General features: G+C 46.4%; 2 protein-coding genes across 2 annotated transcripts; both read right to left on the reverse strand.

The window, feature by feature from the left end:
- Positions 1-5,952: 5,952 nt before the first annotated feature.
- LOC306828428 (proproteinase E-like) lies at positions 5,953-9,072 on the reverse strand. Its single transcript, XM_079350909.1, has 8 exons — positions 8,928-9,072; positions 8,370-8,458; positions 8,019-8,116; positions 7,783-7,908; positions 6,989-7,125; positions 6,628-6,770; positions 6,377-6,529; positions 5,953-6,104 (listed from the first exon to the last, which is right to left on the reverse strand). Exons 1-8 carry the CDS (start codon positions 8,962-8,964, stop codon positions 6,087-6,089), a joined length of 801 nt encoding a protein of 266 aa, XP_079207035.1. The 5' UTR covers positions 8,965-9,072; the 3' UTR covers positions 5,953-6,086.
- A 1,131-nt stretch (positions 9,073-10,203) lies between these two features.
- Positions 10,204-16,083, reverse strand: LOC306828333 (alanine aminotransferase 2-like). Its single transcript, XM_079350715.1, is given in 12 exon segments — positions 10,204-10,334; positions 10,447-10,559; positions 10,756-10,911; positions 12,090-12,261; positions 13,051-13,187; positions 13,267-13,346; positions 13,421-13,607; positions 13,609-13,665; positions 14,302-14,438; positions 14,734-14,842; positions 14,978-15,067; positions 15,919-16,083. Coding segments are annotated over 12 exon segments (1,428 nt in total). The 5' UTR covers positions 16,018-16,083; the 3' UTR covers positions 10,204-10,243.
- Between the last annotated feature and the right edge of the window lie 1,058 nt (positions 16,084-17,141).

Genomic DNA, 17,141 nt, shown 5'->3' on the forward strand with positions numbered 1-17,141 from the left:
TGGTTTCATCTTGTTCACACTTCTATTAGATTAAAGGTTTTATATTAAAACATGCACAGAGAGTTAATTGTAAAAGTCGTGGGTACACACTCTAACAGGCCTGACGACAAGAACTGAGTCACAGTGTCTCTAAACAATCGTAAAAAACAAAACAAAAACAAGGAAATCAGGAAGGAAGGTTCAGATACCAACTGCTTGGACTACAAATGGAAACCAACGCCTACAAATTCTACATTTGTATGCCAATATCGGATTAAAGGGGACGGCTATAAATGCTGCGTCTTTGAGTCAGCCTCTCCCTCTTTCTTACTCACTACAGCAAAAAAGGAAATCTTTTGGATTTTGTGAAATTTATGGATCTGCTTTGCTGCTTGAAGTTTTGCTGGGATCAGAAGATATCCATGAAGCGGTGCGACATGAAGACCGCCATCCTCCGAAAAACAAAACAGCCTTAAAATGAATCTCTGAAAACACACATCATATTTAAACACGGCACGTTTGGTGTTTGTGGTTACCGCTGTCACATGGGAAGGGACGATTCTTTCGACCAATCAGTGGACTGCAGTGGGTCCAGCCCGGCCTTTTAGGGTCAGATTGGTACCCCAACAGAAGGGAACCAAAAAAGTAGGATATTCCCACACTAGGTAGATTAGGGCGGCAGTTAGCTTACTTTAGCTTAGCACAAAGAGCCAGAACAGGAGTACATGTCTACCTGAAGACGATAAAGCTGACCTTCATGATTAGTCCTGATTGAGTCTGTTGAAGTTGTTGCACAGGGAGTGATTTAACTTGAAGTCAAAGTCGAAGTGCTTCTACACACCGAGGTCTCACTTTACACAATAACACTCAGACTTTCACTATGTGCACAAAATGTGGGCGAAAGCCAAGCAGTCTAGAAAACGTCTAAAATAAGGCTGGTGGACGAGTTCAACGCTATAATGACAGTTTATGCCCGTCATGCAGTGGACAAATACGAGTGGAAAAGAACATGTTGGCGTGCAAAAGGAGTACGAGGCAGCGTCTTCACACGCATGAAGGTCGAGCAGGTCACACAGCGGACCTGTGATGTAAACGTCATCACCCCTGCCCGCTCTCTCGCCTCGTGTCTCGCCCCCAATATTTCCTGCCGCGTTCACACATCCGCTCACTCGGACTCCTCGTAGACGTTTTGAAAAAGGAGGCAAGCGGGAAAGATTTCAGGGTAAAGTCGAGGTGGTGAAATAAACGTTTCTTCAGCCGTCATAAAAGCAGCGCTGCTTGCTAAGCGCTCGTTGTCTCCTGACGTGTGTGATGGAGTTCCTGATGGAAGGAGCTGCGTCTGTCCCCGGCGAGTTAAAACACTTTAATGCATCATCAGCAGAAAAGTGACAATTTAAACTGGTTTGTTTTGGAGGTAAATATTTGTCCTGTATTAATGTGCAATGTTTAGTCTTTTTGCAGGCGACCTCAGTCATTCATGATTAATTTCTGTGTGAGTAATGAGTCCTAATTACAGTAAAGGATTTGATGTGAAGTTCTCTTGTTTGTGCCGTGTTGCTATGTAACTGAGCCATCATGTCAGTGCCACTTTTAATTTGTCCTTATGTTCTTTCTCTGGTTGCTCAAATGCAATTACAGCCTCATGTTAATCCAATCCTCAGCACCGATTGTCTGTCTGTTTGTTTGGCCATCTGCCTGCCTGCCTGCCTGCCTGCCTGCCTGCCTGCCTGGATTTGCAGCGCAGACATGATGGCAGCGCGTACAGTATGAAGCAGATCCGATGCACCTCGCTGCAGAGGCATTCACAAATAGGAGGCGACATACGGACGCAGGAGTGAGACATCAGCAGGGACCGAACCCAACGTGCAGGAGCAAAGCGAAGCTGCTGTCAGGGGGAAAGAGGTGTGTTTCTCACCTCCTCTGAGGAGGTGCAGCAGGAGGTGCAAGCTGTCGTCAAGCTCGACCCGCTGGATGGGCTTCTCATCGCTCTCCTCTTTACAACTCGTGTTTCTCCATCTCTTCTCTGCAGTCTGTCTTCTGTGTCTCTAAACCAAACACACAGGCCATTTATTTATTTTCTTTCAATTTCAGGAAGGCTGCTCCTGAAGTTCTCCTCACCTGGTTGTTCAACACATGCACCTCACAGCAGGAGACCGTCACTTTAACATGGGGGGGGGGGTCACCTGTTGCAAGACGTGAAATGACGTTAAAAAAAAACTACGCTGAAGTGGAGTAAGACATAACAGATGCTTTACGATGCTATGAGAGTATCTGTCTTTTTATAAATGCTCTGTGTAGTTTGACAGAACCACAGATGACATAATGCAGCCCTTTAATTACATGCACACCTGCATGGAGTTGTTCCCACGTCCAGTCGTCTCTGTTGGAGTCACATGGTCCGAGGTGGGACTGGGGCTGAAGTGGTGGTCTGAGACACATCTTTTACTAACCTACAAAGCTGTTTTGAATTCTCTCCCAAATCAGTCCAGTTGCCTCTGGATCAAGCTTCGATACCTGGTTACATCCTGCTGCGCTCTCACTGTAAACCACTCGGTCTGGCTTCAGAATCAGTACGAGAAAAGCTGGAAGAAGAAACTCCGGCTCGAGTCAGAGTGAAAATCCTCCTTTTGCGTTCGCACATGCAGTTCCTCCTGGAAATAACAGAATTTTTGGGCTTCCTTGTGAGCCAGCCTCAAGTGGACACGTAAGGAAGTGCAGTCTTTTGCACTCTTGCATTGAGTTTGCTGCTTGGTGTCAATCTTTTTTTCACCTGCATTTATAAACATGTCATAATCATCAATGAAAAAAGTAATCAATGTAGCAGGTTTATGCAAAAACATGATTCTGCAGGGTCACACGTTGCAGTCAAAATCATATTAATAAGATAGAATCACAATTGTTCTTGGTACTAAAAGTCTCAGTCCCTTGATTGTGTTACTGAGACAAAATATTTGATTTAATTTAGAGATGCAATTACACAGAGGTGCCCTCTGTTGCTTGCTCTTAGGTCATGACAGGATGTGCATCACCTGGAATCCTCAGCTGTGCACCTGAGTGTTGTGTTTCTGCGTGGAGCTGAACATGATGAGTGTTTATTTACTGCTCTGCTTTTTCCCCCTCGCGTGAAGCTGCTGATGCTGCGTTTCAGTGAAGCCTCTCAAACGATGCTGTGGTTTCCCTCCTGCAGCGGAGCGCCCTGAGCTGAGCGGTGCAGGGTGGACGCAGGGAGGAGGGGGAGGAGAAGGTTGGTGGCGAAAGGTGGGGGAGGAGGTGGGAGTGGATTGTGGTGCTTCTGCTTTTGAGGAACCAGCTCTCTCTCTCTCTCTCTCTCTCTCTCTCTCTCCCTGGAGCAACTGAGCTCGAACAATCACATAGAATGAGCAGACTGAGCTCCACTCATTGTGTAGGGGGAAAAGAAAGAAAGATGGCGGCCTGCAGTCTCTGTGGGCAACGTTTAACCGTGCACAGCGGTTATCACATTATTTACAGGCGAGGATTTAATGCAGCGTTCAGTAATGAGCAGCCAGCCAATGGCCTGTGATCTGAAGCGCTCTTATTCACTCGCTGGGCTCAAATCCAGGCGGCTGAAGGCTCGAAGAGCCAAGCAAAGTCAGCTCCCGATGATGCTTTCACTCTATTATTTCACAATCCAGGCTCTTAATTCACGTGTATGTGTCTATGTGAGTGTCTCTGCATGTGTGTGTCTATGTGAGTGTCTCTGCATGTGTGTGTGTCTCTATGTGAGTGTCTCTGCATGTGTGTGTCTATGTGAGTGTCTCTGCGTGTGTGTGTGTCTATGTGAGTGTCTCTGCATGTGTGTGTGTGTGTCTCTGTGAGTGTCTCTGCATGTGTGTGTGTCTCTATGTGAGTGTCTCTGCGTGTGTGTGTGTCTCTATGTGAGTGTCTCTGCGTGTGTGTGTGTCTATGTGAGTGTCTCTGCATGTGTGTGTGTCTCTGTGAGTGTCTCTGCATGTGTGTGTCTATGTGAGTGTCTCTGCATGTGTGTGTCTCTATGTGAGTGTCTCTGCGTGTGTGTGTGTCTATGTGAGTGTCTCTGCATGTGTGTGTCTCTATGTGAGTGTCTCTGCGTGTGTGTGTGTCTATGTGAGTGTCTCTGCATGTGTGTGTCTCTATGTGAGTGTCTCTGCGTGTGTGTGTGTCTATGTGAGTGTCTCTGCGTGTGTGTGTGTCTCTATGTGAGTGTCTCTGCGTGTGTGTGTGTCTATGTGAGTGTCTCTGCATGTGTGTGTGTCTCTGTGAGTGTCTCTGCATGTGTGTGTCTATGTGAGTGTCTCTGCATGTGTGTGTCTCTATGTGAGTGTCTCTGCGTGTGTGTGTGTCTATGTGAGTGTCTCTGCATGTGTGTGTCTCTATGTGAGTGTCTCTGCGTGTGTGTGTGTCTATGTGAGTGTCTCTGCATGTGTGTGTGTCTCTGTGAGTGTCTCTGCATGTGTGTGTCTATGTGAGTGTCTCTGCATGTGTGTGTCTATGTGAGTGTCTCTGCATGTGTGTGTCTATGTGAGTGTCTCTGCATGTGTGTGTCTCTATGTGAGTGTCTCTGCGTGTGTGTGTGTCTATGTGAGTGTCTCTGCATGTGTGTCTCTCTATGTGAGTGTCTCTGCACGTGTGTGTCTCTATGTGAGTGTCTCTGCATGTGTGTGTGTGTGTGTCTCTGTGAGTGTCTCTGCATGTGTGTGTGTCTCTATGTGAGTGTCTCTGCATGTGTGTGTCTATGTGAGTGTCTCTGCATGTGTGTCTCTATGTGAGTGTCTCTGCATGTGTGTCTCTCTATGTGAGTGTCTCTGCACGTGTGTGTCTCTATGTGAGTGTCTCTGCACGTGTGTGTGTGTGTGTGTCTATGTGAGTGTCTCTGCATGTGTGTGTGTGTCTATGTGAGTGTCTCTGCATGTATGTGTGTCTCTATGTGAGTGTCTCTGCATGTGTGTGTCTCTATGTGAGTGTCTCTGCATGTGTGTGTGTGTCTATGTGAGTGTCTCTGCATGTGTGTGTCTCTATGTGAGTGTCTCTGCATGTGTGTGTCTCTATGTGAGTGTCTCTGCATGTGTGTGTCTCTATGTGAGTGTCTCTGCATGTGTGTGTCTCTATGTGAGTGTCTCTGCATGTGTGTGTCTCTATGTGAGTGTCCTGCATGTGTGTGTGTGTCTCTATGTGAGTGTCTCTGCACGTGTATGTGTCTCTATGTGAGTGTCTCTGCATGTGTGTGTGTCTATGTGAGTGTCTGTGTGTGTGTGTGTGTGTGTGTGTGTGTGTGTGTGTGTGTGTGTGTGTGTGTCTCTATGTGAGTGTCCTGCGTGTGTGTGCTGGTGATACGTCTCCATATTGACGTCACATCGGTGTGTTTAATTGATTCAGTCACTGTTCCTGTGAAGCTGCATGCTGGAGGATAAACCAGCAGCTAATTATGCGTCTCTCACTCTTTTTGTTTATGATATTTAGGTCACAATGAATGTTACCTCCTCCTCCTCCTCCTCCTCCTCCTCCTCCTCCTCCTCCTCCTCCTCCTCCTCCTCCTCCCTTCAGTCACATCTGCTCGACTGCAGGAGCGAACACTGACCCCTGGTGGTCAGACTGTGTAAACACGGCACATCAATAATGACGCTGTTGTGGATGTAAAGGTTTGTGTGCACTAATAGTGCATTAAATATGATTATATATTATACATATTTCCTTTGAATGGATCCATGTTGGACATTTTACTTTAAGGCTTCCTGTCTGCACATGATTTTAATTATTAATTACGTACATTCAGTTTGGTTTAAATCAATCAAAAAAAAAATACTGTGTGAAAACATCATTATACTGTTTAGGGTCTTTCTCCTGTTGCTGCCATGTGAGCATCCCACAATGCATTGCTGACTACAGTGCTCAGATACAGGTTGAAAACAGTGTTGAGTGTTGAAAACTGGCTGTGAAAGTGTTCACAGAGGTAAGAAGTGATTGGCCTTAGAGACTTTAATAGAAACAGACACAATCAGTGCTTTAGTGCAGCACGAAGAACAGATTTGGTTGAAGTTGTTTGCAAAATGAAACGGTAACTGAGACCATCTGCAGCTGATTGGATGAATTTATTGGCATTAAAAATGTCTTCAGTACTGCAGCATGGTCTGGAAGAAAAACATTTGAAATGGTGGTTAGACACTTACTGTGCTAATCATGTTTGCAGGAGATATCAGGTAAACACACACACACACACACACACACACACACAGAGTATAATAAAACAGTCCTGTGTAAAGATAAAGTATAAGCAGATATACATATTTCATCTTTTTACTGATCATTGTGAAAAAATGACTTGTTTATCTCGTCTTAATTTTGTTTCCATCATTTCTGAAACATGAAACTGTTTCATTTTTTTTTCAGATTGGAAACTCACATAACTGAGCCACTGAGTGAAGGAGGAGGTGCGAGTGAACACCGTGGGCTTCTGCAGGGTGTTGCACCCTAGGGAGGAGACGAAGCTGGTCACCCCCTGCACGTACCACCTGCCGTCGCCCCCCCTGCAGTTCAGTGGGCCTCCTGAATCCCCCTGCAGAGACGCACAGAGGAGGAGCGGGCTGATGAGGTGTGAGGCTGCATGTTTGTGCACACATATGTGACGATCATGTGAGGGGAGTCGGTTCATACGTGGCAGCCTGAGCGGATGTCTCCACCGGCACAGATCATGGTGGTTTTCACGTAGCTCCCCCACCAGCCGCTGCTGCTGCAGACGCTGTGACCGACCACAGGGAGGATCGCCTGCTGGAGCTTAGAGGCGATTGGACCCCCGCCTGCAAGACGGGTGGAAATCAAAAACCCGGGTCATGTCTGCCACTGTCTGAAGAGGACTCATTCGTTTACATAGACTTCCACCTGCTTGCATGCTGCCTGTGTCCCTGGATCAGACTCCTGTACCTACCTGTCAGTAAGCCTTCTATCTATCCTTACACTGAGCTGATCACGTCTTTATACAGTCACATGTTCGTGTTGTCACACTGAGAGCACTCACTGTAGAGTCTTCCCCAGCCGGTGACGTAGCAGGGGTCGTCGTGAGGGGCGACCTCTCCGCTCCGTGGCACGCAGGACGGCTGCACCTTGTCGTTCAGGACGGCGGGTGAGGACAGTTTGATCAAGGCGATGTCATTACTGAAACGTTCAAAAAAGGACGTTAAAGCTCCGAGGAGACAGAACTCAGTGAATTATAGCTGCGATTTTTGATAAGCTTGTTGTGTTGTAGTTGTTTGCTCATCGTGGAGTTTATCTGCTGCCCAATAATTATGACAACGACAAATCATTGTGTTCATGCAGCACGTCTTACAGAGAGCTTTTAACGAGAGCATGTGACGAGTAAAAGATCAATTATAGTTAAAATGCATAAAAAGTCCAAAAGATGAGGCAAAACGAATTCACCTGAAGACATTCGCCCCGACTCCTGGCTGCAGGTGTGTTGCTGGGTAAACTTGGATTATTATTTATATATTGCATAAAGCTTTTTCCTCTGTTTGGTAAGATTGATGGACAATTGGCTTCACCTCGCTGTACAAAAGTGAAGCCAAAATACTCCGACAATATGAGCTGACATGTTCCACAATTTGGAGCCCATGCGAGTGCAGATTGGAGCCGGCTGGTGGAAGTGACGCCACACGCCCTCCTCTAACTGAAGCGTACATTAAAGATGCAACATCAAACAAACTTCATAACTGCAGCTTTCACTTTCTTTGGGAAACCCCACCGTCCAAATATCCTTCCGTGAACCTCTTTGAAGAAGACGGAAACATAAACAGAGGAGTTTAAACTTCTTACCCACAGGACAGGCAGTTATCATTCCATTCAGGGTGAACCACGATCTTCTGCACACTCCTGATCTGCTCGTACCTCTCCTCTCTGGTGAGGTCGAACTCCCCCAGCACCACACGATACGTACGGGGTCTGTAACACACACACACACACACACACACACACACACACACACACACACACACACTTTAGATCCAACCTTTGTGTAAACGATGGATGAGAGTAAAGTATCTGTGACAAACCCGATGCAGTGGCCGGCAGTCATGACCCAGTTGGGGGCGAGCAGAGTTCCTCCACAGGTGTGACGGTAGGTGGAGCCACTCAGATACTGCAGAGAGATCTGACACAGACAGACAGACAGACAGACAGAGGCATTCACACATATATGTAAGCAACAGACATGTGGTAATTCTGTATGATGCATATCTGCAAGAACCTGAGTAGGAACCAGAGCTGACCATGAGACAGAGCTATAAACTCTCGGTGTAATAAACATCAGTCTCGTGCTTTGAGTTGGTACTACAGCATGTCAAACTGCATCGCCTCCATCAAATGAACTAAATTCAGTTCAACCCAGGCGATGGTGGACTCACCTGCCAGGGCCAGCTGTAGGGTCGAACATCCTCGCCGTTCACAACGCGGCTCACAGAGGGCTCGTAGGTGGGCGTGCCGCACCCGTGAGCTGTTACACAAAAAAATACTGCAGCTTACAAAGACTGATACTGAGAGACGTCTATGTGCACATCACTCAGAATCAGAGAGACTGAAATACAAATAAATCATTTCGCTTGACATATTTATTTATTGATCATAATCTGAAGGAATCCTCAGACTCAGTTTCCTGAAGTACGCATTCATGTTAAGAGTACTTGAATTTGTTTTTGGACTTGTCTAGGTCTCAGACGGGGCAGACTCTTGACTCGGTCTTGATCCCTAAATGATCTGATCTGGTCTTTGGTATGTCTTGGTCTTGGTTAGAGTGACCTTGACAACAACAATACATCATAATAATTAGCATATATATTATTGTAGGGCTCAAAATCCTGAACAGCTGCTACACTTTTTATTTTCACGAGATGTTTGGTTTCAGAAGAACACGGACTAAGTCGGGACACGCAGAGACAGAGAGACCTCAGGTAGACGAGACTCACCGTAGGCAGCGAACAGCAGGACGAGAGCCACTTTCATGTTGATCAGAGTACACAGTCTGAGTGTGTGTCTGCTGGTTTTTATATCTCAGATCACTGATCAGCGTTCAGACAAAAACACAGTCCAGTGTGTGACCTGAGAATCAGCGCTCCCTCTGCACCTGCTTCACTTCGTCCTTGAACGACCTCTGCAGCCCGAAATACTCAGAACAACAACAAAGCTGCTCTCTCTTCATACACACCTTATTCTTCTCATACTTGAGAACCACTCCAGAAAATATTTGGCTCTCAAAGTAAAAGCGATAACAATGATGAACAAACACAAAGGAGTGCTTTAATAAGACGAGCAATTTAGTGTTTCATGGTTTACTTTGTTTAAGCCACAGTTTCATCTTGTTGTTGAAAGCTTTGGAGTCAGTTTATGTTTTTTATTTCTTATTTGGGGGGGGGGGGGGGGGTATTCCAAATCTGTGGGACCTTTAACTGAGAAGGAGGCCTGGTCAAATGCTGGTCCACCAAATGCACCTCTTCTAAATGTCGTGGGTCATTAACTGGAGTATTGAAATCAAAGCTTAAAGATGACACATATATTCCTTCTCCTCCTTTTCAAACAGCGCCCCCCTGTGGTCTAAATGAAACATCTGTGTTTCTGAGCTTTGGTCCAAATACAACATGAATCAAGCAGCAGAGGAGGTTTGTGACCCTGTAGAAATCAGCTCTCTCTAAACGCTCCGTTTTGGTGTGTGTGTCTCTTTAAATGCAACAAGCTCCGCCCCCTGAGTTTTCCCAGTAGATATCACTCCTTCACTAGAGAGAATAAAAATTAAGGAACTGCTCAAAATTTGCTTTCGGCTGGAGGTGGAGATCCCAGGGAAGGGGAGGGGATTTAATACCAAAATCCCATTGTGACATCACAAGGAGAGCACATTGTAAACAGAGCATTTTTCTCTGTTTTGTTCTTCTGCAGACCACAAACAAAGGACTGGATGGATTATTTCTTATTTTTTTGTGTCCAGAAAACAACCAAATAAATGTTTATAAAAACTGTACAAGTGGATTTTTCACACCTTTAATAAATTCTACTTTTGTTGAAATATGCAACGGTGCCATTTCATTGACGTCCGAGCCAGTGACTGTAGGGTCTGTTTGTAAAGTGACAACAAAGGCTGCTGATTGGTTGGCCTGGCCCCAGACTGTCATATGCTATATTTTTTAACAGTCAAAAGAACACATGATTAGGTGTGATTTTAAACACGTTGAGGCCGTGTCAGAGTGTGTGCTGGTATTTTTCCCAGGAGTCTGTGCCCTTGACATTTCAGTCAGGGAAATCTGCTCAGCAGGCGCAGGTGGAAAGAACGGAGGCGTGCCAAGACCTCGCCCAGGGTGTCAGGAGGAGCCAAAACACACAGCCTGTGAGGAGGAAACAGGATTCATGTAAACAGTACATATAGACACACCCTGTACCTGAAGCATCGAACCGTTACGTGACTTCTTCAGATGCTGCGTCCTCCCTCTTCCTCACCTGATGTGGTAGTTCTGATCCTCTCGTCCGTTCTCACAGCCCGCTCCCAAACACACACCTTCTTCTTCCAGTAACTTCTGACAGTAGAGAACATCCGCCTTCATTCCCAACACCTGAAAATGCACATCAAGACATCTTTTAAAGCACTCGTTCCCAACCTTTATCCTAAGACCTCAAACCTGATGAAGTGCGTTTGATTAAGCAGCCTTTAATCGCACATTTATCGCATGTCAAATATTCCACTATTTTGCCTTTACTATGAAACTTTACTACTCTGAGTACTCCAGGTCACGTGCAGAGTTTTCTGACCTCGGCCTCCTCGATCATCAGAGTCGGTAAAAGCAGACGAGGAAAAAGAAAGACTCCGGCCATCGCAGGCTGGCAGGTCATCCCTGGAAGAGCATTCAGGAAGTCACGAGCTCGCTGAGCATTCTGGGACAGTGTTGTCTTTACATGAAGAATCTCCTTTAAATAGAAGAAGGGGGGTGTGGTTATGAGGAACAATCTGAAGGAGTCTCCTTTAAATACTCCACTGACTGAAGCCATCTCTCCATCCTTCATCCCCACCTTCCTCCACCCTCGATCCCTCCATCCTTCATCCCCACCTTCCTCCACCCTCGATCCCTCCATCCTTCATCCCCACCTTCCTCCACCCTCGATCCCTCCATCCTTCATCCCCACCTTCCTCCACCCTCGATCCCTCCATCCTTCATCCCTACCTTCTTCCACCCCTCGATCCCTCCATCCTTCATCCCCACCTTCCTCCACCCTCGATCCCTCCATCCTTCATCCCCACCTTCCTCCACCCTCGATCCCTCCATCCTTCATCCCTACCTTCTTCCACCCCTCGATCCCTCCATCCTTCATCCCCACCTTCTTCCACCCCTCGATCCCTCCATCCTTCATCCCCACCTTCCTCCACCCCTCGATCCCTCCATCCTTCATCCCCACCTTCCTCCACCCTCGATCCCTTCATCCTTCATCCCTACCTTCTTCCACCCCTCGATCCCTCCATCCTTCATCCCCACCTTCCTCCACCCTCCATCCCTCCATCCTTCATCCCCACCTTCCTCCACCCTCGATCCCTCCATCCTTCATCCCTACCTTCCTCCACCCTCGATCCCTCCATCCTTCATCCCCACCTTCCTCCACCCTCGATCCCTCCATCCTTCATCCCCACCTTCCTCCACCCTCCATCCCTCCATCCTTCATCCCCACCTTCCTCCACCCTCGATCCCTCCATCCTTCATCCCTACCTTCCTCCACCCTCGATCCCTCCATCCTTCATCCCCACCTTCCTCCACCCTCGATCCCTCCATCCTTCATCCCCACCTTCCTCCACCCTCCATCCCTCCATCCTTCATCCCCACCTTCCTCCACCCTCGATCCCTCCATCCTTCATCCCTACCTTCCTCCACCCTCGATCCCTCCATCCTTCATCCCCACCTTCCTCCACCCTCGATCCCTCCATCCTTCATCCCCACCTTCCTCCACCCTCCATCCCTCCATCCTTCATCCCCACCTTCCTCCACCCTCGATCCCTCCATCCTTCATCCCTACCTTCTTCCACCCCTCGATCCCTCCATCCTTTATCCCCTCCTCTCTCATGTGTTCACCTACGTCTCCACTCACCCACCTCTCACCTGTGAGTACGTCTGATAGGAGAGCTCTCCAGGCGTGGGAGGGTTGACCATGAGCTGCAGAGCGAGTTGTGGTAACACTGGAGGACTGGAGGGGGCCTGCATGCTCCGTAAGTAGTCTGTCACTTCTGGCTCCATGTTTATGACTTCTATATATCCTCCTCTCAGACCACACCTGAGCGCAGAGTGAGCACAGAGTACAGAGGGAAGATAAAGGTCGGCCTTTTTGAATGTCATAAAGCAGGTTTATTCATTAATACGTGATGTATAAAGACGGTTTGAATGTATGGAAGTCAGAGGTAATGTGGGGTGAATGTTGGACTTTGAATGCAGGTTTGGTTAAACAAAAACAAGAAAGCATTATCACGGATGAAAATAAGGCTTGATTGTCTTTCTCGTTCGTATATAAGACAGATTTTTCAGGTAGTCTTTGGAGCTATTATTGTGGCTCAACTATTTTAAAATGTGCACACAGATCCATAAATGAATGAGTAGAAGCATGGAGTTTTGAAATATTTAATTTTCAACTTTTTTTGGTTATCGATATTTGCAATTTCTAAAAGTATTTTTTGTTTACATGTCTGTCTCCTACTTTCCTTTTCTTATTTTTCTGTACAGCTTTGTTGGTGAGCTCGACAGGCTCAACTTCATCCAGGGAAAAACTGTTTACATCCACAAATTTATCTATGTAACTCACTGAATGGCCGTTATTTGGAAGGAGTGGCAATTTTTTAGATTCATTAAAATTCATTCCCAAAACGGGCCAACTTCTGTGAGATCACAGCAAAAATGAAGAATTTATCTCGCTGTTTATGAGAAGAGTATGACTTCATCCCAGAGTGGTTTTAGAAACTTTTCAAGAATTTCATATTTATAAGCCTGCCAGAGTGAAAAGTAATGTAAAAAGTCAGATTATATTATGCACTGTGCCAGAGCTTTAGAGGGTGAAAGCAGTGCGACTCACTCTCCAATGCAGGCGTTAGATAAAGAGTGGAAGGAGACCAGCTCCACTCTCTCCGACAACTCTTTCCCCATCTCTGACAGGACTTTCTTATAGGAGAGAAACTGTTTGCCGTGCCCGAACACACTGTCCTGGTTCACCTGCGGAGGGGACAAAGGAGCTGGTGTGAGACTGAAAACACACGAGGATGAAACCTATTTAAAAAAACATGTTCATCACCTCTTCAGCTAACAGAACGAGGCCCTCAGTGGCAGCAAATCGAATCACCTCCTCCATTGTTTCTCTGTCTTGAACATGACCTAACAGGACAAAAACCGTTGTGATAATCGTACGTTGTCGAGAAGCATTAATGTTGCCTCTCTGTGTTGTTTACCTGTGGGGTTTCCCGGGTTGCTGATGTAAATGGCTCTAGGCTCACAGTGCCCCCTCGAGGCCTTTAAAGCTTGCTGCATCTCATTCAGATCTACAGCCCACCCCAGGTCCTCCATCAGGTGGTACGGCACCTGCTTCACGCTCGTCATTTCCAGCAGGGCAGGCAAGGTGTGAGGGCAGGGCACAGGGGGTCAACACACCTGTCTGAGTCCTCCCCTCCCCGCTGGCCAGCAGGTGCAAAACCATCTTAACGCCATTAATGACATTAGATATTAATACGATATTTGCACCCTCAACACTCACAGCTAACAGAGCTGTCAGACACGAGACACTGTCCACTCCGGTTTTTTTTGGCATCGAATAAAAAAAATTAAAATAAAACTACTCAGAAAAAGGAGCTTGATGAGAGCTAACTCAGGACAGACTCTGGGTTTGACTAAAAAAAAATTACTTGACATGTATTTTAACTTTATAGTTTGACCCGTGTCCCATCTGTTAACATGGAGGAGGCGGGCTTTATGACCTATGCTGCAGCCAGCCAGCAGGGGGAGCTCTAAGTATTTTAGCGTCGTTTTCGCCATCAATCTTAACATACAGTCCAACTACAATGGGAAATAAAAAAAAGGCTGTTTTGAGACGCAATGTTGACTTTATTAGCTTAGCAATGAGGATGCTAACACTTTTGTTATTTGCTGTTAGCGTTAGCTGCTTCTCACGCCATAAACATTTTGCCTTCAGGCTCTGTTTTGACACGCAGCTTTCTGTTGTAATAAGCACAAATTAGCAAACGAAACATGTTTACAAAATGAATTAAGATGTCAAACATGACAATGGGGGGGTTGCACTGTTCAGAAGACTTTCACAAAAATCTAGTCGTCATACCGACAAAGTCGCCTGAGAACCTCTGGAGAAGATAATGTCCTCCAGGTGTGATCGTACTCCTCCATCTCGCCTCGTGATGAACTCTGCAACACTTCTCTGGACAAGAGGTAAACCGCAGCAGGACGTCGGGTATGCACCTGTGAATAAAGATTACACGCTGCACACACTGAGGCTGAAACACACACACATGCATACCTGGAGAGATGCCAGTTCACTTTCTGAGCATGGCTGAGGTGCTCTTGAGCAAAGCACCGGACCCCCACACCAGCTCAGGAGCACTCGCACCAGGACTTGAATCGGCAACCTTTTCCGCTTCCCAACCCCGACCCCTTACAAACGGAGCGACTGCCACAACATTAGACGTAACATCAACTGTTTTAAGATGGATGTGATTCAACTTTTATAAATGAGTTCATATAATGGGATTCTGACCCACGCTCCTTCCTCCGCAGGCTCCCAGCAGCATCTCAGCCCTCTGCCTGACATCCCCAGCAAGGCTTTCGTCTTCAAGGAGCTGCGGGTGCAAACACGCGGCAAGGACCTGAGGAAACACGCGCTGAGTTACACTCACAGACAGACAGGTGGGTTTAAAGCTGTTTACGACTCATCGCCGGCACAAGGGCAGGTATGGCAGGTAGACAACCAAACACAAAGACACGTTGTTTTTCACACCTACCTGCCGGACAAAGGAGAGCGGGGCCATCCCTGCCCTGTGGGGATCACCTGAACTAACATCAATCACCGTCTTGAAGGGTTTCTTTGCTCCCTGGGAAGAGCACAGTTATTGTTAGATCTCTACTTTCTACTTTCTTTCAACTGTTTAACCCTTTAATATCCCATCACTATCAGCCTGGGTTACCAGGGGTGTTCCTGACTGGGACGATGCGGCTGTAATGACATATTCACAGTATCATCGAATGAGTGGAAATGTGTAGACAGGGCTTCCCTGGACAGGGCTTCCCTGCGTCCGATAGCTCATGGGCACTTTTCCCTTTTCTCACCTCAGCTTGTGAGAGTTTGACTTTTAGACATTATTTGATGTCACTGCAGTCTGTGACGACAGCTCACACAGACCCCCCCCCCTCTGTGATGTTACTGAGGTGCAGGAACTAAAGTTACAGGTGAAGTTGGCGTGTTTTTTGTGCGTTCCCTCGGACAATTTTTTGGGACATAAAATCAAATGATCCGTTGTTATTACAACAGCCTACAAGAACGTTTTGAGGCACGTCAGTGTCTTTTGTCATTTTTGATTTCTACTTTTTAGAGTTGCATCTTCTTCTCAAATGAATCCACCTTATACAATAGGCCCATGTTCGGCAGTTAAATTAAGGCCACCTCCACTAACACACACACACACACACACACACACACACACACACTTATATAATGTCTCCAGATATGTCCCTGGACGGCTGAATCTGTCTTCCTGCTCATTATTTGATGGGCCTTTTGTTTCCAAAGATCTCTGAAAACGTCTGAGACACACTTTGATATAAGACATTGCTTGTTTTTAAGTCTCTAAAATGAAACACAATCTGCCTCATGCTCCTCAGTAATCTTCCTTACGTCGCCGACAGAGACAGTTGAACTACTGCTCTGATTGCACCTGTGACTCACCTCTCTGATCTCCCGTGTGATGCACGCTGCCAGACTCTGGAGTATCGAGGGCTCCCTGATCCTGAGCACGGCGGGGTTCACCTGCTGCACAGAAGTCATCTCTGCCGCTCTCCTGTCTGACCTGATGAGCTCTGACTGACAGGATCAACACACACACACACACACACACACACACACACACACACAGCTTCACGTTGTTATAAAATCTGAATGACGAGCTCAAAGTCTACATGGGGAAGTGCGACAGCAAGGGGGGACGCAGACAAGCTGCAAACCAGAGATACAGACAAAGTGAAGTGGAAATGTTTGAAAACATATGAGGCAAATGTGCAGTGATCAGAAGAAGAACTTTACCAAAATATCAAACAGTCTGATTTCACTGCAGGCGTGTGCAGACAGGGGTGGCCTCACCTTTATAGGCACATGCACACACCAATAATAAGCCTATGCACTTGTAAAGAATCACAGCTTGGCAACTTTTGAATCTTCTTAGCTTGATTTTTTGTTACTCAAAAATAAAGATGTGACACTTTTAGGTTTTTAGTCCTGTACGCTGTCTAATGTCAAAAACCAGAAATCTATTTTAAGTTGGAGTGTGCACCTGTTGGACCTCGCTTGGACATTTTTCGGGAAACTGAAATTACGACTGTTCGCCTGTTGAAAATGGAGAAATGTGTTTTTCTTTACCTGGAAGTTTTCTTCATGTGATGCAATATGACGCTTTTTGCATCACATGAAGAAAACTTTCAAGCAAAGAAAAACACATTTTTCTCGTCTCAGGGCAAAATGATGGTTGGATTCACGACCATTCAACACTACTGCCATGTTTCTAATGATGCACAGCTTCATGCGAATGGGTGAAGTATCCCTTTAAGTGTCTCTGATTAGGCAAAGGGCTAATCATAGGTTTGGATTTTGGGGTGGCCAATTGGACTTAAACCTGACCCCCCACTCTGGACACGCCCCTGTTCAGCTGCCCATCTCATAGTCGAACCAGTTTATGAGACGATATATTTTAACCAATTCAAATTACATACAGAAAGCAAACGAGGATCGATGTTGGAGATGCTTTTGCCACCACATGCTGACCTGTGTGAGAGGAGGGGGCGGAGCCAGACAGCTCTCTGTGATGATTAGAGTTTAGACTGCAGTACTCATTTTAAACACTAGGGGGTTAAAGTTACGTATTGCTCCTTTTAAGCTTTTTATTCACAGGATTCAAA

This window comes from Symphodus melops, assembly GCF_947650265.1.
Source record: "Symphodus melops genome assembly, chromosome: 8".
Lineage (NCBI taxonomy): Eukaryota > Metazoa > Chordata > Actinopteri > Labriformes > Labridae > Symphodus > Symphodus melops.

Excerpts from the sequence above, each read along its gene's own strand:
- LOC306828428 (XM_079350909.1), bottom strand. The coding sequence starts at position 8,964 with ATGAAAGTGGCTCTCGTCCTGCTGTTCGCTGCCTACG. Across the intron at positions 8,117-8,369 it reads CCTACAGCTGGCCCTGGCAG|ATCTCTCTGCAGTATCTGAG; the intron begins GTGAGTCCACCA and ends TGTCTGTGTCAG. Across the intron at positions 6,771-6,988 it reads CGGCTGGGGAAGACTCTACA|GCGGGGGTCCAATCGCCTCT; the intron begins GTGAGTGCTCTC and ends CCCGTCTTGCAG.